The 24,832-nt window shown below is 47.0% G+C and overlaps 1 protein-coding gene across 5 annotated transcripts in view; it reads right to left on the bottom strand.

The window, feature by feature from the left end:
- The window catches only part of DOCK9 (dedicator of cytokinesis 9), a 162,972-nt gene extending 142,392 nt beyond the window's left edge, over window positions 1-20,580 (bottom strand). For all 5 annotated transcript variants that reach the window (XM_066620091.1, XM_066620093.1, XM_066620095.1 and 2 more), the window contains exon 1: window positions 20,412-20,580. In XM_066620091.1, the coding sequence (XP_066476188.1) occupies window positions 20,412-20,555 (144 nt within the window). In that variant the 5' untranslated portion in view covers window positions 20,556-20,580. The remainder of the gene's footprint in view (window positions 1-20,411) is intronic.
- Window positions 20,581-24,832: the final 4,252 nt, after the last annotated feature.

The following is a 24,832-nucleotide window of genomic DNA, read 5'->3' as shown; positions in this document are numbered from 1 at the left end:
GGAAGCCATGAGGGAACCATGACTCACAAAATGGAGTCCTTACGGCACTCCTCAGCAAATGCTGTGGAGAAAAAACAAAGCTTGGAGCATGGGACAGGCTGGGCACCAGATTTCTTTTAAGTCTGCCTGACCCTCAGCGTGCCAAAGCACAGAGCTTGGTCAACAGGAGGTCTGCAAGTTCCTGAACCCTCCGCCTCGCTGTTTGAGATGTGAAGGGATAACATAGCCCCAGCAGGATGTGGTGCCTCATCAGGGACGACTCAGTTGGCAGCCTCACAATTTCTTAGGAGTGCGGCCTCCACGCCTGATGGAACAGGCTGAAATCCCCCTCAGCTGAGATGCTGAGGAGAGGGATGTGCCCAGGCAGGAGCCAAACAATCCTCTAACTGCAGTAGCAGCTTCTGAGGTAAAAATCCCAAGGTAAAAATACTCCCCCCCCCCCGACACTGAGGAACTTAGTACTTGGGGGGGGGGAGGGAGAAAGCTCAACGGCCAGCTCAGACTTGGAAAGCATCGAAGCCACATGGGCCAGCTATCTCTGGAGGGTCACCACGGCTGTGGTCGAGCTGGAGGAAACATTAGCCTGAAGCACGGCCATTAATTCCTCTCAGTTGGTAGAGGCAGAGACCCTGGACTCAGGGTCTCAGGTGCCTCTCTAGAGGGGCTTGCCATTTTCCACAATCACCCCTATAGAATCAGAAAACGCCTCACCTGGCTTCTGAAGCTCTGTGGTGCCCTCTGCCTGGCCCTCACAGGGTCTTGGCAGCACCTTACCTGCTGTGTGGTGCTTTGGCGGGAAACAGGCTTGTCTTGTCAGCACCGCGGTTTGAGCAGGAATCGGGAGAGTAGATCTGCCTTCTCCACACAGCTTCTGGGCAGCAGCCTACTGCTGCGGTGCAGTTTTAGCAGGAAAAATACCACCTACTGCTGTGGTGCAGTTTTGCTGTGGTAGTTTTGGCAGGAAAGGGCTTGCGCTGTCATCCACCCCCAAGAATTGCCCTGCAGCCAGGCTCCTATGCTGTTCCCAAAACCAGGGGAAAGCATGAGCCCTACAGTTGTCCGGCTGCTTAAGGGGCGAGAAGCAACCCCATTTTCTGCCCCAACAAGGATGGCAGTCAGGGAAACTCAGGCAGGACGGTTGCAGTCCTTTTCCTCACAACTTGTTTAAAAAAGGGGCCAAAGCCCCAGAAGAAAACAGTTTTGAAGGTCAGGTAAGCTGACCAAGAACAAACCCAACCTACCATGCCTAGAGGCAAGGTCAGACTGGGCAATCAAGGGAGCCCCTCCCCTCAGGAAGACTTTGTAACCTGACCTGCCTGCCTGAGAGGGAGGAGCCTCCCAGTTGTAAAGGACTGACACTTTACAATTGCAATCGCCCCACTCTCCCTTTCCCTGACCTGGGGCACCCTGCAGGCACTCGCGCAGGGCTCCCCGCACACAGGGATGGCTGCTGCAGGGACTGGAGGGTGCACCCCAGTCCCTGCAGCCCCATCAGAAGGGAAAGCGGAGCAATTGTGCGCCGCTTCCGGTTTTGCGGTGCAGGGCGTGATTGCTCCGCTTTCGCTTTCCTGACCTGGGGAGCCCTGCCGAAGGTTGCTCAGGGTTCCCTGCACCCCTGGGAGGCTGCAGGAGGCTTGGGCAAGTGCACCCAAGCCCCTGCAGCCCCCCTGAGTGGCGCGATCCTGCGGATCACGCTGCTGCCTTCCCCCTGTCTCCTGGCTGCCCTTGTCCCTTAAGGGGGCAGAGGCCAGGATCCACAGGCTACCACTGCCTCAAGAGGATTTTTACAATCATAGAGGTTCTCTCTTTCAGTTCTTTCAGCCTCCAGTTCTCCCATGCAGGCTGACAAGCAGCTCCATCTCTCACATGGAGGGCAGCCAAGACACTTCTTGCTCACACCAAGAGCAGGTGGAATCACTCAGCTCGGCTTGTCAGCTGCTTCAAGGTCTCGCCATTCTCAGCCGTTCAGGGAGCTGCCGGTGTCCTCGAACTGGCGACCTTCTGACATTATCTTCGGGCTAACGGAGGCTCTACCCTCTAGACCAGACCTCCTGCCCTGAAATGAATGTCTCCTCCAATCCTCCCCTCACCAAAAATATTTTGAGAGTAAGGGAGATTGCCTTTTCGCTGACAAAATGGTTGTGGTAGATTGGGCTCAAATGACGTACTTTCTTAGACTACAAATCTCTTTTCATTCTTTCACAAACTCCTAAGTGCATGAATTTTCATGGATTCCTAAGTGATTTTCAACTAAAAGACAGGATAGTTCAAAAGAGAAAAAATATATCATTAGGGAAGAATTCCAATTTACAGGTGAACTCTCAGTTTTTTTATTTGCCATAGCTCTTGCCCAAAGCACCGAAGTGTGAGTAAAACCAAAAGTGACTGATTGCTGAGGAATGCTTAACAAGTCTGTACTGGAATAAGGAATGCAAAATTGCTCTTCAAAATTATTGTTGGAATGGGCACTAGTGCATAACAAATAGAATTTAGTGAAAGAGAAGATGACCTGAAGGGGCTCACTCCTAAAGTGGCCCAGAGAACAGACATAGCATGATACATTTAAGAGAAAACCTCATGCAAGCTTGTCAAGCAAAATATAAATATCAGTACAGAATATTACCCAATTCAATTTCTAACAATGCATTTTCAGTGCTTGCACATACTTCTGAGCACCAAGACAACTGCATAGTAGCTAGACTGCTTACAATTACAGCAGGCAGAAGAACTGTCAAGTAGTTCTGGGTACTATTATAAATATCCTCTTTTTCTCAACATGTGAGTAGTCTAACCTAAGTACATTTTGATTTCTGGCTGGCATTCTGGGGAGCTAGGCAGGACTTTGCTCTGCAAGGAGTTGATGTCATGCTGAATTCTTAGGTAATGTCACACCAATTGAGGGCCATTAATGGGAAGGAAGGCTGTAGCTGCTGGGCATCTGTCTTTCTTTTCCTCCAAGGCCCTGCAGATTTGGGTGCCCAATGTGATAGTCTACTGCTTGCAACCACCACCTTTCTTGGTCATCAGATTTCTCCTCAGACTTTAATTCAAGGTGGTTTACATAGGCAGGCAATACCAAATCCCAATAGGGATTTTTACAATTGAAGAAGGTTCTGTCTTTCAAGAACCACAACATTTCAGATGGATCTTTAATGATCTGGTATCACATTCTGGCCCCCATTTTCCTCCCACACAGGCTGACAGCAGCCAGAGAACAGGTGGAATAACTCAGCATAACTCGGCTCGGCTTGTCAGCTGCTTCAAGGACTCGCCGTTCACTGTGCCGATAGCCTCGAACTGGCGACCTTCGGATGTTATCTTCAGGCAAACGGAGGCTCTACCCTCTAGACCAGACCTCCTGCCCTGGTCCTGCTACATAATAAGTCCTGCTACATAAGTCCTGCTACATAATAAATTTACAGCCAGCCACAGGGCCATCTTCAGATTCCAATGCCATGAACACTTTCCTATCAAGGCTGAGGCAACACTCACTCTGCCATGCCTTTTATATCTCAGAAACTATTCTGACTGGACAGCAATCAAGCCTTTGTGTGCTCCTGGAAGGACACACACAAGCTTAATCAAGTCTAGGAAACTTATGCTGCATACCCAAAGGGAAGTGCGAAACCTCTTTGTTTATCCCAAAATACTTTTGTTTCTTTGTGAAAAGGCCTATAACTGCCCCTTCTCTGGAAGCAGAATTTTGGTCACTTCTAAATCCTCTGGAAGTATCATGCTGATGTCAGGGGGGTCTCCTTCCCCCAAGGAAACGTCTTCCATTTCTTTGCTCAATAGGGATGTCCATGCTAAGCATTTTTTCCTCTTGCTATGTGCCAAGGTTCCTATCCTGCCTTGCATTTTGATGGTCTCTCCATTTTGGTGGCACTTTCTTCTGTATAGAAAGCCTCCACATTTCTTCTTGGCAATGCTGTCCTGCAGTCAGGGAGCCTTTTTGCTGAGTCCACTCTCTCTCTGGTAGCTGTCCCCAACCTCAGAGGAGCTACCTTCTTAAATCTAAGGAGCACCATTTTGCTTCGTATTTCTCCCTCTAGGACAGGGATCTCCAAATTTTTTGGCTAGAGGACAGAATGAAATATCTGGTGTAGTGCTGAGGGCTGGGGAAAAAAATTAAATATAAAACTTAAATAAATTAGAGATCAAACTTAGATGAATGAGTGGGCTCATTCACTCAGCCTCTCCGGCCCTCAGAACACCCTCCAGATGCAATCAAAGCACAGCTCTGATCATGTTCAGTCAAGTGGGCCAGAGGCTTTCAGGGGACAAGAGGCTGGCCGCGGGCTGGATAGAGGCTCATTGCGGGTTGCATCTGGCCCCCGGGCCGCGGTTTGAAGACCCCTGCTCTAGGACATTGCAATCATGCAGCCCAGCTCTTACTGCTTAGACAGACTTCATACTACAGACTTCATACTAAAACCTTCCCAGCAGAATAGGATTAATAAACTCTCCTTTCTCCTTCCACTGAGTTTCATAACCTAGTCTCCCTCCCTCCTAAAGCCTCCATTTCCATGCATGTGTATTTCAAAGCTTCCAGCTAAACCACCTTCTTCTGCTGGCTGACTGGGGAGGAAATTCACATCAGTCCAGCTTCACTCAGTCATTGTCTCTTATCTTCAATTAACAACTCCTGCCATCCAAATGCAGCCATTTACAGTACAGGTGTATGCCACTTGATGGGGATATGTTCTCCAATACCCGTTGTTATACAATTAGGTTGTTAAGCAAACATTCAGCCCAATCTAGTGTTTTGGTTGTGTAAACAGACACTCCCTGCCAGACACTAGCTCAGGGGTTTTCAAACTGGGGTGTTGCAATGCCCCAGCCTGAGGGCCCTGGCCTCTGCTCCCTCAAGGGGCAGGGGCAGCAAGGAAGCAAGGAGGAGGCAACGACACAGAAGTCAATCATTCCACTTTCACTTCTAAAGCTTTGAGGAGCCCTGCAGACAGGTGCATAGGGCTCCCCGCACCCCGGGGAGGCTGCAGGAGTCTCTGGTAAGTACAGCCAAGCCCCTGCAGCCCACTGAGTGACACGATACTGGGGGTCGTGTCACTGCCTTCCCCCTGCCCCCACTGCCTCAGAGTAGTTTTCAAACTCCCTGAGCGTTTGAAAACCGCTGCACTAGCTGGTTGCACAGGCCTCTGGAGACCAATTGCCTGTTCTTTGCATTAAGAACTTCTTTGTTGTGCTCTGACCACTGCCACATATGCAATCTGTCGTTAAGCAGAAGGTTGTTAAACGGCACATGCCTATATTTATTTCACTTGCACTCATTTAAAGCTCTGTAAATGATCTTATAAGCAAAGTAACTGAATGATATTTTCTTGTTCGCCTATATAAGCATTCCCCCGTATCCATGGAAGATCCATTCCCAGGACCCCCCCCCCGTGGTTACAGAAACAGGATACAAGGATGCCGATATTAACAGTGCCCCCAGTACACCTCCCACACTAATTAGTGCTGTTTAAAAGCTTACCGGTGAAATGTTTCTTGTTTTAACAGGTTGCTATAAGCATTCGGTCTTATCATATGATGCTAGCAGGCTGCCAGCAGTCTGAATGCTTGAAAAAAAAAAACTAGATCGACACTAACAGGAAGCAGGAAGTTAACTGCTTCATTACCATCAATCTAGTTTTTTCCCTCCAAACATTCAGGGGGTTGGCAGCCTGCTCACATCATGCTATAAGGATACTGGGTCCGCAGACACATGGGCTCATGTGTATTCTTTAATAAAACTCTTATCTTCTTTTGTAAAGTGCAGTCTTGTGAGTACCAGTATCCTAATTTTAAGGTAGTTTCTTTTTATTTAATGAATTTATATTCTGTCTTTTTTCCAGTAAGGGAACTCAAGGTGGGTTGCAGATTTGAAAACATAACATTAAAATGCAATTTAAAAACAAGAAAACCTTGTGGATTTCATAGAATTAAACAATTAAAATTACATTCACTTCAAAAACACCAGTCCATTACATCTACCATCACACAAGATCCTAAGCAGAAAAGTCTTAAATCCCTGCCAAAAGATCTCCAAAGACAGAGCGGTTCTTAATTGCAAGGGGAGGGAGTTGCACAATCAGGACACCACCATGAAGAAGCCCTATTTCTCACCACCATACCCCTCACACCCTGTCAATGGCAGTATGGTCAGATGACAGAGGGTGAGTTGGATTATACTGAAAAAGGTGATTCCTCAAATATGTCTAGCCGTAAAGGGTCTAAATTTCAAACTTGCCCTTTGAATTGTGCCCAGAAACCAGCAGTCAATGTAGCCAATGAAGAAACGGCCCAACTGGTTGAACTAATGAGCCCTGCAACCACACAGGCAGCCGTATTCTGCACTCATTGCAGTTTCTGAACAGTCTTCAAAGGCAGCCCCTCACAGAGCGTGTTAACAATAATCTAGACCAGTGTTTCTCAAACTGTTGGTCGGGACCCACTAGGTGGGTCGGAGCCAATTTCAGGTGGGTCCCCATTCATTTCAATATTTTATTTTAATATATTAGACTTGATGCTACCATGGTATGTGACTGCATCTGGGGAAATGTTACAGCTCTGTACTTAACAGGCTACTATGCATATGCTTTTAACAATGATATTAAGTGGGACTTACTCCTAGGTAAGTGTGGGCAGAATTGCAGCCTAGGATTGTTCAAAATTTTCCTGCTTGATGATGTCACTTCCGGTCTTGACATCACTTCTGGGGGGTCCTGACAGATTCTCATTCTAAAAAAGTGGGTCCTAGAGCTAAACATCTGAGAACCACAGATCTAGACATCACTATAGCATAGATCATCATGGCCAGGTCTGAGCAATTCAGGCATGGTGCAGCAAGCAGTTGGATCAGCTGAAGCTCAGCAAAAGCTCCTCTTGCCACAGCCGTGACCTGGGAACTCTCTCTCTCTCTCTCTCTCTCTCTCTCTCTCTCTCTCTCTCAATATTGCTAAAACCCCCAGTTTGGTTCCATTTGAGTAATTGTGTATATATGTTTGACACATGAAGGAATACACATGCAAATGTACAGTGTTGGCAATAGAACCCACCAATGAGCTGGAGTTATGTATTGTTTGCTGACCTTTTGCTCCCTATTCTCCCTAGAACTGGATGAGGGGGTTTGCTCTGAGTGAAGCCCAAATGGTTTTGGTCGCTGACAGTAGAAGATTGTGAGTCACATCTAATACCATTAAAAATTACTCCTTTTTATAGAACAGTGCCTACTCTCTGAAAAGAAATAAGATCTGGGCTATGCTTCATTACCCAGAAATGACACCTTCTATAACGCAGTGTGCTAAGTTCTGTTTCTGAGGGGGTGAAAAGCCACTCACTGTGTCCACACGCACTGTAATATCCAAAGGCCACAATCTCTGCTTGACTGGAGACATGTAGGATCACAGCTTTAAGTAGGCCAACTTTAACGTTTCAGCTTACATATACCTCTATATCTCTTCCTATGGAATTGTTGAACATCACTGCACACTACATTCAAGGCACATTACAGCTGACTGCACACAAGGCCTAGGAGAGGGGGGTAAAGGGGGTAATTTCCAGGCCCAGGAAAGGGGGCCCAGGAGTGAAAGGAGGGGGCCCAGAAATTTCCTAGGATCTTCCATTTTCCAATCTCACCCAGACTCAATGCTCATGCAGGATGCTGACAAAGACTATTCTGGTCTTTGCCACTTTCCCCGTTTTGCCCCCATTCTGCCCACCGCATTGCCACCCCCCCACTCTGTTTCAGTCCCTCCCTCTTTGGGAAGGGGCTCAAAAGAAACTTTGTACCTCTTGATAAAATTCCTCTCAGAGGCTCTGACTGCACAGCACAGCAGTTAAAACAACCAATCTACTATGATCAGATTGAATTTCAGTCTGTAGTGAATGCTCACCTCATACTGAAAAAAGTTACTCAACATACTGAAAAATTAATCTAGATTCAAGATTATCCAAAGTCGTATTTTTCATTATGAAATATGAATAATGTAATTAGGCATATTCAGATCAGAATAAACTTACAGAACAAAAGTAGTGAATTCAGATTTTTTTTTTTAAATCAAAAATTCAAATAGGAAGTAAATGAAACGCATACACTACTGTCACTCATCCTGACTCGTGCTTTGTCAGACTATGCCAGGCAGCTCTACCTGTACTGACACAAGTAAACCTGGGAAGGAAAGGAGAGCAGAGGTTCACCACCCTGATAAACCAGAGGGAGGGAAAGGAAAAGAGCTATATCATGGGGATGGGAAGGAAAGTCATACAGTGAGGAATGGTCTCTGAAGTGCATATATGCTTCACAAACATACAGGGGCTGAAACCCAGGCATTGACTCTTGAACAAGCTATCACCAGGCCAAGTATGACTTACCAAAATATAAGGTATATCAGTTTGACTAAAAGAAGAATTTCAGTAACAGTGGTCTCCCCCATCTTTCTGTAAAAGAGTTTAGCTGCTGATGGAAGAAAGAGGTTGGACCTTAACCTCTCTCATCTATTTAGCATGTGCACTTTAGACTATAAATTAAAAAATCTTCAATAGGTCAATTGTCTACAGCTCTTCTGCAGCAGAAGGCCTGAGCAGTTCCTCTTACTGCATACCACATTCATAGAGAAAAGACTAAGGATCACCCCTTGGTTCCCTTTCATTTCCTTCCACATTGCAATGTTTCAAAGCCAATTACAACATTGTCTATTTATTGTGATAAGCAAGCCACTGCATACCTTTGAGGAGAAAAATGAGATTTAAATAACTGAAAATTAAATATCCTAAAAGTGAAATCCAAAGGAAATGAAAATCAGAGCTTAAGATTCACTCTCTAAGAACTGATTGAACATTCCAATCTTAAGCCAGCTCCTGCAGGCGGTCACAAACAGTGTCATAAAGCACATAGTGCCAGCCCAAAGGCCAGTGCCACTGGCAGAGAGGTCTGTGCTGGCATTGCAGCAGCACTCGCTCAGGGGAAAGTCCAACGCCAGGCATTAGGGAGAGGGTGTTTTGGTGCAGGAGAAGAGTGGGGATGACAGAGGAAGCCTCCGCCACATCACAACCCTTCATCCCAGGCCTGAAAGCCCTACACTGAACTACCTGGCATGGCTCCAAGTAGACCCACAGAGGCTGCTGGTGCTTGACATGGGGTAATTAGAGGGAACAAGGGAACAAATGTTCACTTACCTCAAGGAAGTGGGATACAGCGGCAGCTGCTTTGGACAGTCCAGTTAAGACTGGGCTGTGAGTTTGCTTTGGAATCTCTCACTAATCCATCCAAGTTCATGAATCTTAAGGATCTATACAAAACATCCCAAATCATCCCTAGTGATGATACTATTCATTTATTGTAAGAAGCCCAATATCACTTTTTTCCCCCAAAATTAAATTGCAGCAATTTACAAACACATCTACATTTAAACCACAATGAAGAGTCACCCAAACAGCACAACAATAAAAAAACTAAATCGTAAAAAACAATCAACTGATTCAAAGGAAAACAAATCTCCACACACCAAGGCATGTGCACTGTTGCCATGTCTAAGCAACTAGATTTTTATCATTGCTTTCAACTCTGAACATGTTCTTGGGACACTATTTCCCAAAGTACAGCTCTTTTGTCTGCCCCTCCAAATTTGAACGTCTTAATGGATCTTCTGTGCCTTGAAATTCAGTTAAGGCATAGGCAGAGGGTCAAAAGCTTATGAAGTATTATATAAGTCAGGTTCTGGGAATTTAGTTCCCATTCCTCAATCTTCCTCCTTATAACAGAAACACGCAGTTCAAAATCTGTTGTTCCTATATCTCTAGGACAGTGGTTCACAACCCACCAGGGGGCTAGTCTCCCTTAAGGGAAATGGTCCAGAAATGGGTGCCCTGACAGAGTCACAACTATCATAGCAGCACCAGAAGCAAGGCAATTTAAAACGTACTGGGGGGGTCCCCACTAACCTCCAGGAGGGTCCTGGAGGCTCACAGTCCCCACTGCAGGCCTCCATGCTGCAGCAAATAGCTTTGACTGGTGATCGGAGTCAACTTCCAGTTTTTGTGCAAAAATAAGAAATAGGCTCCAATCACTGATTGGAGCTATTTGCTGTAGCACGAGGCCTACAGAGGGGGCCGTGAACCTCCAGGATCCTCCCAGAAGCCAGCACGCCCCCCCCCCAGGTAAGTTTAACATCACCTTGCTTCAGCCTACAGCACAATCGCTGTGATACCATCAGAGCCTGTCCAGCCCAAACCCTGCAACTACTTATCACAATTTCAAAGTCTGAGTAGAACTTCTGGGAATCAGTGCTCTAGACTAAGATTCTATTATCTTGGTCAAGAAGTATCAAAGTTATGGGGGGGGGGGGGGGAGTTCAGCAAGGCAGGACATAGGTTGAATATTATTGAGAAAATTTAGACTTAATTGAAGATTTTATCATTTTTAATTCAAGACAGGATATAATTAAAACAGGATATAATTAAAACAGGAAATCAACTCTTTCTGAAACTCAAGATCAACTAGTATTATTCATAGAGGTGCTGGAAAACAGTGTTATTTTACTCAGAAGTAATAATAATAACAACAACAACAACAACTTTATTTTTACCCCGCCTTTCTCCCCGAAGGGACTCAAGGTGGCTTACAACATATTAAAAACAATTTAAAAACAAATAAAAACATATTAACACATCATAAAAAACAGCAGTCAGAGTAAAAAAAATAGGTAAAAAGAGCATAGAGCAGCAGCAAGTCATAAAAGAATCAGGCCTGTAAAAAATATTAAAAGATGTTAAAAAGATGTTAAAAGGCCGAGAACTCAGAAGGCCTGTTTAAACAGAAGGGTCTTCAGGCCTTGCCGAAAGGTCTCAAGAGAGGGAGCCATTCTTAAGTCAAGGGGAAGGGAGTTCCATAGCGTTGGTGCCACTACTGAGAAGGCCCTATTTCTTGCAGCCGCCCCACGTACCTCCCTAGGCAGCGGCACTTGTAAAAAGGCCTTCTCTGATGACCTGAGAGGGCGAGCCGGATTGTACGGGAGCAGGCGATCTCTAAGATACCCTGGTCCAGAGCAGTAAAGGGCTTTAAAGGTCAATACCAGCACCTTGAATTGGGCCCGGAAACGAATGGGCAGCCAGTGCAGCCGCTGGAGAAGCGGACTGACAGAGTCGAACCGTCTAACTCCAGTAACCACGCGGGCCGCCGCATTCTGCACTAGTTGCAGTTTCCAAACCGTCTTCAAGGGCAGCCCCACATAGAGCGCGTTACAGTAATCTAATCTCGATGTCACCGAGGCATGGATCACCGTGGCCAGGTCTGTACGATCCAAGTACGGCCGCAGCTGGCGCACCAGCCGAAGCTGAGCGAAGGCCCCCCTAGCCACAGCCGCCACCTGGGAATCCAGGAGCAGCTGCGAGTCCAGGTGGACCCCCAAGCTGTGGACCTGCTCCTTCAGAGGGAGTGCAACCCCATTCAGCGCAAGCCGATAGTCCAGTACCTGCATCGAGGATTTCCGAACCAGGAGAGCCTCTGTCTTATCCGGATTTAACTTCAGCTTGTTAGCCCCCATCCAGATCCTCACTGCCTCCAGACAGCGCTCCAGGCCCTCAACCGCCACCCTGGAGTCTGGAGGAAAGGAGAGATAGAGCTGGGTGTCATCAGCATATTGATGGCACCCCACTCCAAACCCCCGGATGACCTCTCCCAGCGGTTTCATGTAGATGTTAAATAGCATGGGGGACAGAATTGAGCCCTGTGGCACCCCGCATCTCAAGGGCCAGGGTGTCGAACAGGCATCCCCCAGCACCACCATCTGGGACCGACCCTCCAAGTAGGAGCGGAACCACCGCAAAACAGTGCCTCCAACTCCCAACTCGGCCAATCGGCCCAGAAGGATACCATGGTCGATGGTATCGAAAGCCGCTGAGAGGTCCAGCAGGACCAACAGGGACGCACTCCCCCGTCCAGTCCCTGGCATAGGTCACCCACCAAGGCGACCAAGGCGGTTTCCGTCCCAAAGCCCGGCCTGAAGCCAGATTGAAAAGGATCCAGATAATCCGCTTCATCCAAGACCCTCTGGAGTTGGGACGCCACCACCCGCTCAATTACCTTGCCCAGAAACGGGATGTTGGAGACTGGCTGGTAGTTATCCAACACAGTGGAATCCAGGGAGGGCTTCTTCAGGAGGGGGCGAACCACCGCCCGTTTCAAAGCGAGTGGTAACGTCCCCTCCATCAAGGAAGAGTTGACCACCCTCCCTGTCCACTCAGCCAGCCCACCCCGGGCAGCTCTTATCAACCAAGCTGGGCAATGGTCGAGCAGGCAGGCAGATGGCCTCACACTCCAAAGGAGTCTGTCCACATCCTCAGGCTGTACAAGCTGAAAAGAATCCCACAACACAGGACAAGCAGTTGCCAAGGGGACATCGTCAGACACTGTCAATGTGGCATCCAAGTTGTGACGAATACGATCGATTTTATCTGCAAAATGTTGCGCAAACACGTCACAGCGGCTGACCGTGTATTCCTCCTGGTCTACTGGGGGGGCCTGATGGAGGAGGCCCCGCACCACACGGAACAGCTCTGCCGGACGGTTGTCAGCAGACGCAATGGTAGCAGAGAAGAACGATCTCTTCGCTGCTACCACCGCCACGGAATAGGCTCTGTAATGGGCTCTACTCCGTGTCCGATCAGATTCATCCCGAGTTTTTTGCCACCGTCGCTCTAGACACCTGCCCTGCCGCTTCATCCTTCGCAGCTCCTCAGTGAACCAAGGAGCCGCTCCGAGTCTGCGACATGGCAGAGGTTGCTCCGGAGCAATCTCATCCACTGCCCTGGTCATTTCCCCATTCCAGAGGTCAACCAGGGCCTCAGATGAGACGCCAGTCTTGGCAGTGGGGAAATCCCCCAGAGCCCTCAGGAAACCTTCAGGATCCATTAGCCTCCGGGGGCGGACCATAGAAAATGGTCCCCCGCCTCTGCGGAGGTAGGAAGTCGCAACAAGCCTAAGCCTTACCAGGAAGTGATCTGTCCATGACAACGGAGTGATCTTGATCTCCTCTACGTCCAGATCACTGCCCTCGTGCCCAGCTGTAAACACCAGGTCCAGCACGTGTCCTGCAGTATGTGTTGGGGCCAAGATCTTCTGGGACAGGCCCATGGTTGTCATGGCGGCCATGAAATCCTGAGCTGCACCTGACGCAGCAGCCTCCGCATGCACATTGAAGTCCCCCAGCACTAATAGGCGGGGGGCCTCCAATGCCACCCCCGAGATCACCCCAGTCAGGTCAGGCAGGGAGACTGTTGGGCAGCAGGGCAGGCGGTACACCAACAGAATCCCAATCCTGTCCGGCCCTCTCAACACAACATGCAGACACTCGAACCCAGCAAACTGCTGGACAGGGCACCTGGCAAGGGAGATGGACTCACAATAGACCATTGCAACTCCCCCTCCCCGTTCCTGCAATCTTGGCTGCTGCAACACCTGGAAACCTGGAGGACAGAGTTCAGAGAGACTAACTCCTCCTGCCATGTCCAACCAGGTCTCCGTAATACATAGCAGGTCGGCTTTCTCATCCAGGATTAAATCCCGGATGATGCAGGTTTTATTATTCACCGACCTGGCATTCAAAAGCAGCAGCTTCAGATCCAGGGACTCACCGCCAAGACCACCAGGCATCCGAGAATTGGGGGAAGGACCAGAAGGAGAGATGATCTGCCTATGATGAACTCTCCTTCTCCTGTAACGGCCTGTCCAACCCCTATCGCCATATCTCCCTTGGCCCATTGTGTTCAATAAGACTTACACTGTAATCCTATCATATTCACAGAAACAAACACCTCTAATTATTCATCTTTGGAAAATTTAAAATTTTCTCTTGTGGCCTTTTTATAAAAATAAGAGTGTATAATAAAGAGAAAGTTTATTCCAGGAAAATGCAAATTTAGAACAATACCTTAAGACTGAGAGATCACAACAGATCAGAAGGTAGTTGGAGAAAGTTAAACTAAAATGATTAGAAATCAGTTCCATGGCTAAAAGCATGTTAAAGTCAAAGTAACAGCTTGCTGAACACAGAAAAACCAGGCAGAACTCAAACCAGATTAGCAAACAATAACACAGGTCCACAAAATTGAGGGTCAGAAAAGTTTTTCCCAAACTTTATGGTGGTTTGATATGAATTTGGGGTACTGATTCCAAAAATGGCATTCATTTTGCCCTGTCACGTCTAGTTTTGGAGATATAGTATAGCCTCATTAGTGAATGGTTCAAGCAGCTTGCTCATGTGGAAGCCATGGTGTAGGTGACAGGGCAAAATAGATGTCATTTTTGGAATCAGCACCCCAAATAAACCCAGGAATTGGTGTAACGTTTAAGGAAACAAAATGTGTGTTGGCCTATGTAATTAATATTTAATATTAGTACTTATAGCACTTTGAGCATGCAAAGCATATCACATATTATCCTGAAGTAGTTCTTACAACAACTCTATAGAAGTATTATTATCCCTACATTGCAGCTAGGAGCAGAGGTTTGCCTTAAGCCCCTGTCAGACGCAAGATTCAAACTGGGTAAGTCCCAATTTGCAGCTAAGTCTCCTAGTCCTATACCACAGCATATCCAAAACAAGAACCAGATTATATGCAGCAGAAACCTATATCAACTAAACATGATAATAACTATTTTGCAGCTTCCATCAAAGTATAAACAATTTTCATTACTATAATAAGCTTAATGAATCAGTTAATCCCTCAGTCCAGACCATTTTAGAGACAATAGATCTTTCTAAGTTTTCAGATTTTCATAGCAGTTTTTTGGCCCTCTCAATAATTGAAAGACAATAGGCCCAGACATGTACAGCATTTAATTTTATACAGCTGTGTTTCTCAAACTGTGGGTCAGGACCCCTAGGTTGGTCGTGAGCCAATTTCGGGTACATCCCCATTCATTTCAATATTTTATTTTTAATTTATTAGACTTGATGGTCTAATGGTACATAATGCATTGATGGTCTAATGGTACATAATGCATAATGGTACGTGGTACATAACTGCATTTGGGAAAATGTCACAGATCTGTACTTTTAACAGGCTAATGTGAAGATGCTTTTAACAATGATAGTAAATGGGCCTTACTCCTGAGTAAGTGTGGGTAGGATTGCAGCCTAGGATTGTTAAAAATTTTCTTGCCTGATGATGTTACTTCCAATCATGACATCACCTCCGGTGGGTCTTGACAGATTCTCTTTCTAAAAAGTGGGTCCCAGTGCTAAAGGAGTGAGAATCACTATTTTTTGGTCTTTAAAAACCCCTAGATGCAGTCAAGGGCAGACCAGAATAGGGAAGAAGTCAAGAAAAGGGAGCAGAAGACAGGAGGTAACAAACTGGGCTGGGGATGGGACAGAATTGGGTACAAGTTCAAATAGAGGATCAAAAAATGTCATTTCAAAAGACCGTGTTAGGATATTAAATTCAACTATGTTTTTGCTGAGTGATCTAAAAGCATAACATATATGCATTTGTAAAAATTACATTACATATAACAAAGGTCATTACATGTATTCCTGTGGCAACATGAATCCTATATACTAAATTAGCAAGAGGATAAAATTCCAGGATTTTGTCTTGACCACAAAAGTCAAAAACTATGTTCAAGTTAATGAAGGGAGGCACAAGTATAAATTTCGTCAAAAACTAGAATGGTTTTATTTTGGAAATAGGAATTTGCATATGTCAAGGAAAATAACCCCCTAGATGTGTTTTAAAATAAAAAACAAAACGAACTTTGTTTTTCATATGTTTCCTTCATCTTATGCTGTTCTCATTCACTTAATAAACATAAAGCACTAGACATACAATGTTGCTAAAGACAAAACAAACTTCCAGTTGGCAGCTGAATGAGCTAAACTTTTATTCTTCCATCAATCAACACACATGCACAGACACACACCTCAATCTATCTCCCATATATTAAAGCATACTTGTGCAACAAGATGACACAGCTAGTATAGCGTAACGAGCTGTGATTCCAGAACTTCTTGATTCAAACCTCACCTCCGCCATGAACTCACCAGATATCCTTAGACCAACCACTTCCTCTTAGTTCACATCAGGACTGGCCCATCCTTGAGGCAAACTGAAGCAGTTACCTCAGGCAGTAGATTGGTCCAGGGTGCCCACCTCAACTACCTACTTGACTCTACTGCTCCTCCTTCCACTCCCTGGATTGGAAAATGAAAAAGTGAAGAGAGAGGATGGCAAAACATGGAAGCGAAGAGAGTGTCATTCTAGAACAATGGCGAATGGAAGAAACAGAGGCTGGCACATAATCAGGTAAGGAGGTCAGCATTTGGCATGGCGCCTCAGGAATGAAAAGGTCTTGGGCCAGCCCTGGTTAGAAGGATAATGATACCTTCTAGGCAAAGACTACATCACAATCATTCACATGAAGCAAATTACACTCAGAAATGCTAAGTATTATTATTCTGCAATAGCGTAGACAACACCTGCCTTCTAAATGTCTATTAAGACTTCAGCAAAAATTCTTTTACAGTTTCACAATATAAGAGACACACACTACAAAGTGAAGGAAAGTTCTCTCCCCCTCAACAGAGTTAGAAAGTTTATGTACTGCACAATGATATCCTATTTCAAAACAAGAGGAAACCAATTAGGAGTTCAATACTTGACGACTAAAAAATTACCCTGCTAATTACTGCAATATATACGCATATCATTTAAGATACAATACATATTTCATATGAAAGAAGGCCCAGGGATCCCTGCTCTGCAAACTTGTGCCAGAAAAATATGCATCCTTGAAAGGGACAACTTTACAAGCTTAAATGTTAGCAAGGACATGTAATAAAAAACAATACAGAAAAATATGTTAGTAGGGGTCCAAAATTCTGACTTGGTGAACAAAAAATGATGATCACCTGCCTAACAAGCTGCTACCCCAATTCAGACTGTGTGTGTTAGTTTGGCCGTCACTGAGGGTCCAATCCTACTCAGTGTACGCCCAGCTCACCGCCAGCACACACTGTTGCAAACATGGAGCACCAGTTCTAGCTCAACACTGGCAAGCGCTTGGCTAGCACCGATGGAGCAGTGGAGAGGTAGATAGGGAGAGGTGGGGAGGAGGTGTTCCAGGGTGGGGAGGAGGCATGCCAGGGGAAAGGAACAGGGCAGGTGGGATGCAGGACCAGTGGAGCTTTGCTCCACCAGATCCTGAGCCTCCGTGTTGGGCTGTCAGGTCGTCATAGAATTGAGTAGCCCCACTGTGGGGCTACTTGCTTTATCCAGGGGAAGAGGATGAAAGGGGAAGTCCCCTTCCCCCAAGGAGGCAACGGCAGCTGCCTGGGGCATGCTGGATTCAGCTGCAGCCACTTTCAGCGCTGCTGCAGCCCTGCAAGCCAAGCAGCTCAGGATTGGGCTACCTGTCACTACTCTCCAAGGTGGTATGGCCTTACAGTAGCCAAACTCCCTGAAGTAACACAGTTCCACATATCTTCCTCTCCTGCTCTTGAGCAGGCACAAAAAGTGAGTGTGGAGTGGGTGTTACCTTGAATATTATTTGGTCACTGCACTCCAGAGCACCCAGCTCCAGCAGCAGCCAAACTGAAATACTACCTCATACAGACTCCCATTTCTGCTCAGTAGCAGGAAAGAAACTGACAGAGATGGGGTATGCTTGGATGCTGTTTAGTTACCACATGCCTCCTGTTCCTGCTTCTGAGCACCATGAGCAAGCTGCAACATAGCAACCCCAGGCATTTCTCTCTCCTGCTGAAGAGCAGGAAGGGGAGGTACAGGGCTTGCTTGCTTATCTTTTGAGGACAGGATGCTCCAGGTGGCATGGCATCACATCACAAAACTGCAGCCTTCTTGTCACCTTCACCATTCACAATTATCAGACAAAATCTGTCCTCTTCTCTCATGTTTAATTGCATTCATTATGTTCAAATTTGTTTTATTTCCTTTTAAAGATAGTATAGAAATATGAAAAATAAATAAACTGTAAACAATAATGCATTTTACTTCATCAGCTAGAGGCAGGGTAACTTATGGCCCAAGCCAATACCTGTAAAATGCCAGTGTACCCCATGAGGTATGCCAGAACAAAGCTAGCCCTGTCATTGCTGAAGGCACCCACCACCAGCAGCTGCTCCACAGACACTAGCGCAGCAGCTGGAAAGCTGCACACCACCAGCAATGGGACACAGACTGGTTGTTGGCACAACCTCACCACTGGAGAAGTAGAAAAAGGGGGGAGATGGGAGCAGGACAAGGCAGAATTGGCAGCCACCTGATCCCAAACTCCTCTCCCAAGTCATACACATCCCCAGCAACTCCAAAGCTCCATGCTAGCAACAGTGCTGGTATAGCTCTAAGGAGTTCCAAAGAAGGCTATGAAGCAGCAAGAAAGCGTAAGTACTACCTTTCTCACCTCTTTCAACTGGCCTCTCTAACAGGACAGCATACTGCATTCAGTGGATATTGCACCAGCAGCTCTGTGCTCGTAGCACTGTGGCCACATAGGTCTGGGCCATGAGAGTGTCAGAAGAATCACTAAGCCCAAGAATGAGAGAGGCTAGCTCTCCTTAAAGTGATCAGTTTTCTCTATTGCAGATAAATAACTAATGGTGAACAGACTACCATTTCACAGCCCAATCCTATGCATGTCTACTCAGAAGTAAGTTCCATTATAGTCAGTGGGGCTTACTCCCAGGAAAGAGTGTATAGGATTGAAGCCTCAGTTGCTAACATTTGCAGGCTCTCTTCAATGCGGATTAAGCAATGGCTTGCAAATGTTTAAGCTCTGCTCATGACAGCATCATGATTACCACAAGCAAACAGCCTTGAGCTTCTTGAGCACAAGAAGTGCCTCTCCATCAATAGGACATCAGTAAACAATGGCAAGGATTCTTATACATCAGAATCAAATTATGTGATTATTCCTGCTTTTCATTATTGAAACTGGAAGATGAAAAGAAATAAAGGAAACAAGTTCTACTGTATTCCATGTTGATTATAGAAGGTTTAATGGAAAAATATTTCATTTGAAATAAATATTATCAATTATTGTTGTGAACCTTCAGCTTTTTAGTATACCTTTGGATTATTCTATTCCTGCTATTCTCATACTAAAAAAGAAACAGGATAGCAAAAATAAAACTGTCAAAACAATGTATTAGGAATATTTATATTCTGCTTTTCAACCAAAGAGTTCCAAAAGCAGTTTACATAGCAAAATAAATAAAAGTAGGTATCTTCCTTTTAGATCACACCATCTGTTCATCCACCCATTTGCAAAGACACCAAGGCTCAAAGTCATAAAACAGGTTGCTGTGGCAGTGATATGCAGCCTAGCTTCCAAACAGAACATAAAAACCGACTATTAAAATTAAACACCACCCCAATAGCGACGTCTATAGATATAGTCACAGTTGTGTGTCAATACGTTGTTGGCTTTAGAGTTTGTTTTTAAAAAAGTTTGAAGGATACAGAAAAATGTCTTCTGTACTGTTATTACCTTGGTTCTCATAGGCAACCTGAAATCCCCTCAAAGTTTCCCAGTCACTCATTCATTGATACTGCAGGGAAGGAAGCAGGGGCGGGACTCATTGTGAATAGACGGAAGTTTTTACAGAGGAAGAGGAGAAGGAATAAGCAGTGTCTGGAGCTAGCCCCTGCGGATGGAAAGGGACCACCCCCTCCTTCCCATTCCTAAGCACATATCCCCATACAGGGAACGGAAAACAGAAGAATTCAGGCAACAGAAAATAGGATTTGTGCTCACGCAAAGAGGGAAGGTGGGAAGGGAGAGAGAGGAGAGAGCTGACCATGATGAAGCATCCCCTTCTTGCCATCCATCCAAGTGTACCTTTTCTCCCTCCCTCTTGCTGATCAGCCTGACAGGCGAAGAAGCAGCTGGCTGAGAGTTGGAGGAGAAGCACAAACTGCTTCGCCTGCTCTTCCATCGTTTACTTCCTTCTCTCTGAACCCTTAAAGCAACGATCCTATGCATGCTTACCAGGGAGTGAGGCTGCAATCCTATATACACTTTCCTAGAGCAAACCCGATTGGACACAATGGGACTTACTTTGGAGTAGACCCGCTTAGGCTTGGGCTGCAAAACTCAGTGGAGGCCGACAGCACAATCCTATGCGTGTCTACTCAGAAGCAAGTCCCATTATGGTCAATGGGGCTTACTCCCAGGTAAGTGTAGATAGCAGCCTGAGAACCCAATTCTATGCGTGTCTACTCAGAAGCAAGTCCTACTACGGTCGATGGGACTTACTCCCTGGTAAGTCTGGATACAACTGCACTCTCAGTGGGGGAGCTCAGCGCAAGGACAGTGTCACCGCCCCCGCCTGAGAAGTCCCGGGGCAGGAGGAGAAGACGGTCCCCAGGTGCGCGCCGCCCCTCCCGGCACTCACCACCAGAACGGAGCTGCGCACCACCTCGGAGACGCTCTGCCGCAGCTCAGCGGCCGTTCCGGGCTTGCTCAGCGCGCGCGTGAACTTCCGCGTCTCAGGTGGGACGAGCGCCGGGTGGAGAGGCATCGCGCCCGGCGCCGCCATCGCTCCAGGCAGCCTCCTCGCAGGACCTGGGTGGCCTCTGGGGAGGGAGGGAGGAGAGCCTCGAGCCGCTGGGCCCGGCCCCGCCGCCTGTCAGGGCGCTGCCTAGCGGCGGCGGCCCCACACTCCCATCCCCCACGCAGCCGCCGGCAGCCGGCCAGTCAGTCCCGCCAGTGTCGCAGCCAGTCCTGGCGCCGGCTCGGCTCGCGCCCGGCCAGTCCTGTCAGGTGGCCCTTCCCTCCGCTCAGCCCTACACACGGCGGGCGCGCCCCGCCCCAAGCACGGCCACGGGGATGCGCGCGGGCACCCATTGGCTCCCGGCAGGAGAGGGGGCGTGTCCCCGCCGGCCGTTCTCGTCCTATGCGCAGAGGTAAAAGTAAAGTGAGCTGCTGCCGTTCCCGACGCCGCCCCCGATTGGGTCTCGCCTCACCTGCGTGGCGACGCCCCCACCCCCGCACAGGCCCCACCCTGCTATTGGCTCTCCCCCTCGAGGCGCGCGGGGGCGTGGCCAGCGGAGGGCGGAAATTCCATCCAGCGAGGCCCAGGCTGGCGCGCGCCCCTTCCCTTCCCTCTGGTGCGGGAACCTGGAGCCTCGCGCACTGATGGCCCCACACAGCACCTCCGCCTCTCTCGGCACGGGCCGCCAGAGGTTGTTGTCCTGTGCACGCTTTCTTGGGAGTAAGCTCCGTTGAAGAGAATGGGGCTTACTTCTGAGTAGACCAGCATTGGGCTCCGAGTCAGGCAAGGCTCGTAATATGCAACTCCCATCTCGTACCAATTCATAGGAACGGGACCTAATTATTATTTTTTCTCTGGTATTGTATATTGTTTTTCTCTGGTATAACAAGCATTTCTGCCTTGAGTATTATTCTCATGAAGTAACACTGAAGAGCTGGCTTCCATGAGCAGTGCGCATTGCTCACAAGCTCCACATGCTGGTCTCAATACTGGTATTGTAAAATGCTCCAGGAACAAAGCCAGGACCTTTAAAAAACAGAACAAAACAACCTGCATGAAGATGTGCTGGGCTTGTGCTTCATGTATTTTAAAGCCTCCCAACCAGTAGTATAGGTACCTCCAGTGGTACCTAAAGTGGTGTCTGGTGGTATTCACAGAACCCCTGGTCACCTGCTGCCTGGCAGTGAGACCAGGAACACAACAAACAGCAGTAGGAGGTTCAGCTCAGCAGGCAGAGCCCTAAAACACACTCCCCCCCCCCCACTCGCAAAATCCCTCCCCTCTACCCTGAGCCCCTTAGAGTGCAATCTTAACCAACTTTTCAGCACTTACCAAGCTGCAATGCCGTCCCAAGGCAAGGTGACAAACATGCCCTTATCTTGAGGAAGCCCCCTTGACTGCCTCACCACTGCAGGATGCAGTGCATGCCACATTGGCACAGGTATGTCAGTGCTGGAAAATTGGATAGGATTGTGTCCTTACTCATGTTTGTTGTGTCTCACATCTGGCTTCCCAACCCAGAAGTAACTGGCAATGATGTCATCACCAGTTACTTCCGGTGGCTCTTCAAACAGGTGGACCATGTGAAGTGGTATAGCAGAAGACAAACCTTGGTCTAATTTCTCATTAAGTTTTACTGATCCCTAAGCATTTTCCCAGATAACTAGGGGGAAAATGGACTCATTTTGCTCACTGCTGTTATATTCTAGCTGCAGCCCATACCTTGTCATCATCTTCTAATTCAGGGGTGTCCAAAGTTTTTGGCAGGAGGGCCACATCTTTCTGACACTGTTGGGGGATGGGGGAAAAACAATTAATTTACATTTAAAATTTGAATAAATTTACATAAGTTTACATAAATGAATATATTAAAGTTGAACTTCTATGAATGAATGAAGGTCTTGCAATAGCTCAAGACCTATAAAAGGCAAGGCTGCCCTTTCCTTTGCTGCCTCTACTGCATCACAGATGTGAAACAGCAAGCAGTGGAGGAAGCCCTCATCCCACAGTTCATGCGAGAGGTCAAACAGTTGCCTTCATGCTGAGAGCAGTTGTGTCGGGCCAGTGCAGGCTCCAACAAATCTCCAGAGGCTCATTGGAGACTGGCGGCTCCCTAAGGGCCACATTGAGAGGCCTTGAGGGCCACATGTGGCCCCAGGGCCGGGGTTTGGGCTTACCATGGGAGCCAAAGGCTACAGCTGTATTTTCATTGAAGATCTTTTTAGTCACAAGGGAAAATGTAAGCTGCAATGTGAGGGAAGAACTGCACAGCCTTCAAAGGAGTGGGCTGGGAGAAATCCAAAGGGCACCTTAGGTAACCAAAAACTTGGGGGTTCTGCTCGATTCCACCCATGACATAGCTCTGATCTTGACATGATGAATTCTGCTTCCCTTAACTCCATCCCTTGGCCGTCTAGATGTCTGTAGTTCTTTAGCAGACAACTTGACATGGAAAGGGTTTCCATTAGGAAGATGTTTGAAAAGTCTTGGCATATATGATGCTGTAATTTGCTATGGAATGTATGTGGGCATCTGCCCAAGTGCAGCCTAACATCCATTGCATCTCTTTTAAAGTCAAATGCTTTTGAATAGCATAAATGAGCTTAGATAAGCCCACTATTTAACACTGGAAAGTAAAACTGAGTGGATGATATGGCTTCTGAAAGTAACCAAAGAATCCATCTTCCTTTAGGTGAAGGATTACAATACTAAATTTATATTTAGTATTTTTCTGTGCTATGGTGCCTTTGAGTGAAGGGAAAAACAAGATGGAGCAAGTCAGGGTGCTTTTCAGATGTAAAACTGGCAGTATATATAACATGAGTATCTTCAGAAAATTGTTCCATGGAAAAACAGCTGACTAAGCTGAGCTCCCTGCCAGCAAGCAGATTTTTCTTTCACATTCTCAATCCAAATCCTGTTTCTTTTTAAGGAGGTTACATATGTGTTGGCTTTCGTATTATCCTGACACTTAACAGTAACTACCATAATGACTCATAACCTGTTACAGAAATAAAGGATTATTAAAACTGGCTGGCTGGCACATGCCTGCCATGGTGGTGATTTTAATTCAGATTCAGCTGGTTTTTGATTTTACAGGTTTGCTGAACTAAGTAATCAGTTACCACCAGAAAGTCTGAAACCCTTCTAGTTAAAACAAATTGCTAATGTGGCCATCCCAAAGATCATGATGAGTATTCAGATTCTTGAATTGCCACCTGTGTACTGTACACTTCAACTTCATATTCTTAAGCTTTTGACAGACATCTTATTCTGGGCAAACAGATTCCCCAAAACTAATTTTTTTTTTTTTTAAAGTCACTGCTATAGTGGAAATGGAGCATTTCCCTTGCCAATCTCTTTAAAGAAACTATAGGATTACTCAGATAATTTGCAAGACTAAAAGCTTCACATTTCCTTTAAGGCAATTGTGTGTGCTTAAGTGATGGAAATGTAAAGTACAATCCTATGCATGTCTATTCATTGTGTTCCCATTGTGTTCAATGGAGCTTACTCTTAGGAAAGTGTGTATAGTAGCACTTCCCAAACTTACTGGGCTAGCAGTGCCCTGCTCCTGCAGCTGCCAATAACTGAATCCTGAAGTGCCGATGATGCAATGACACACAATAGAGTGACATCATCTGCACTTACTTCCAGATTCGCACCTGGAAATACACCTTCAAAATCTCTGTAAAACCCCCAGGGAGAACAAGTGGGCCCAAATGAAGCACGGGTGGCCTTCAGCTCACAGTGCAGAGTGCTCCGTGATCTGCAATGCTAAAGCTACCGAGCAGCTCAGCCAGCTTGTGATGCCCTGGGAGACTCATTACAATGTCCCATGGCATTGTGATGCCCAGTTTGGGAATCTCTAGTGCAGGGCTTTTCAGACTGGGGCGTCACAATGCCACAGCCTGTGGGCCCTGGCCTGTTTCCCTGTAAAGGGCGGGGGCAGCCAGGAGGCAGGAAGGAGGCAGTGGCGCGATCCCCAGGATCACGCCACTCAGGGGGGCTGCAGGGGCTTGGATGTACTTACCAGTCTCGTGCAGCTTTCTGGGGGGTGTGGGGAGCCCTGTGCGACTGTCTGCAGGGCTCCCCAAAGCTTCACAAGTGAAAGTGGAGCAATTGCACTCTGCTAAACCACTATCGCTCCACTTCCACTTTTGAAGCATTGGGGAGCCCTGTGGACAGCCGCGCAGGGCTCCCCGCACTCCTGGGAGACTGCAGGTGGCTCTGGTAAGTGCACCCAAGCCCCTACAGCCCCTCTGAGCAACGCAATCCTGGGGATCGCACTGCTGCCTTCCCCCCACAAGAACTTACTGCAG

This window comes from Tiliqua scincoides, chromosome 3, assembly GCF_035046505.1.
Source record: "Tiliqua scincoides isolate rTilSci1 chromosome 3, rTilSci1.hap2, whole genome shotgun sequence".
Classification (NCBI taxonomy): Eukaryota; Metazoa; Chordata; class Lepidosauria; order Squamata; family Scincidae; genus Tiliqua; species Tiliqua scincoides.
Note: the sequence above shows the minus strand (reverse complement) of the source record. Positions and strands in the feature narration are given on the sequence as shown.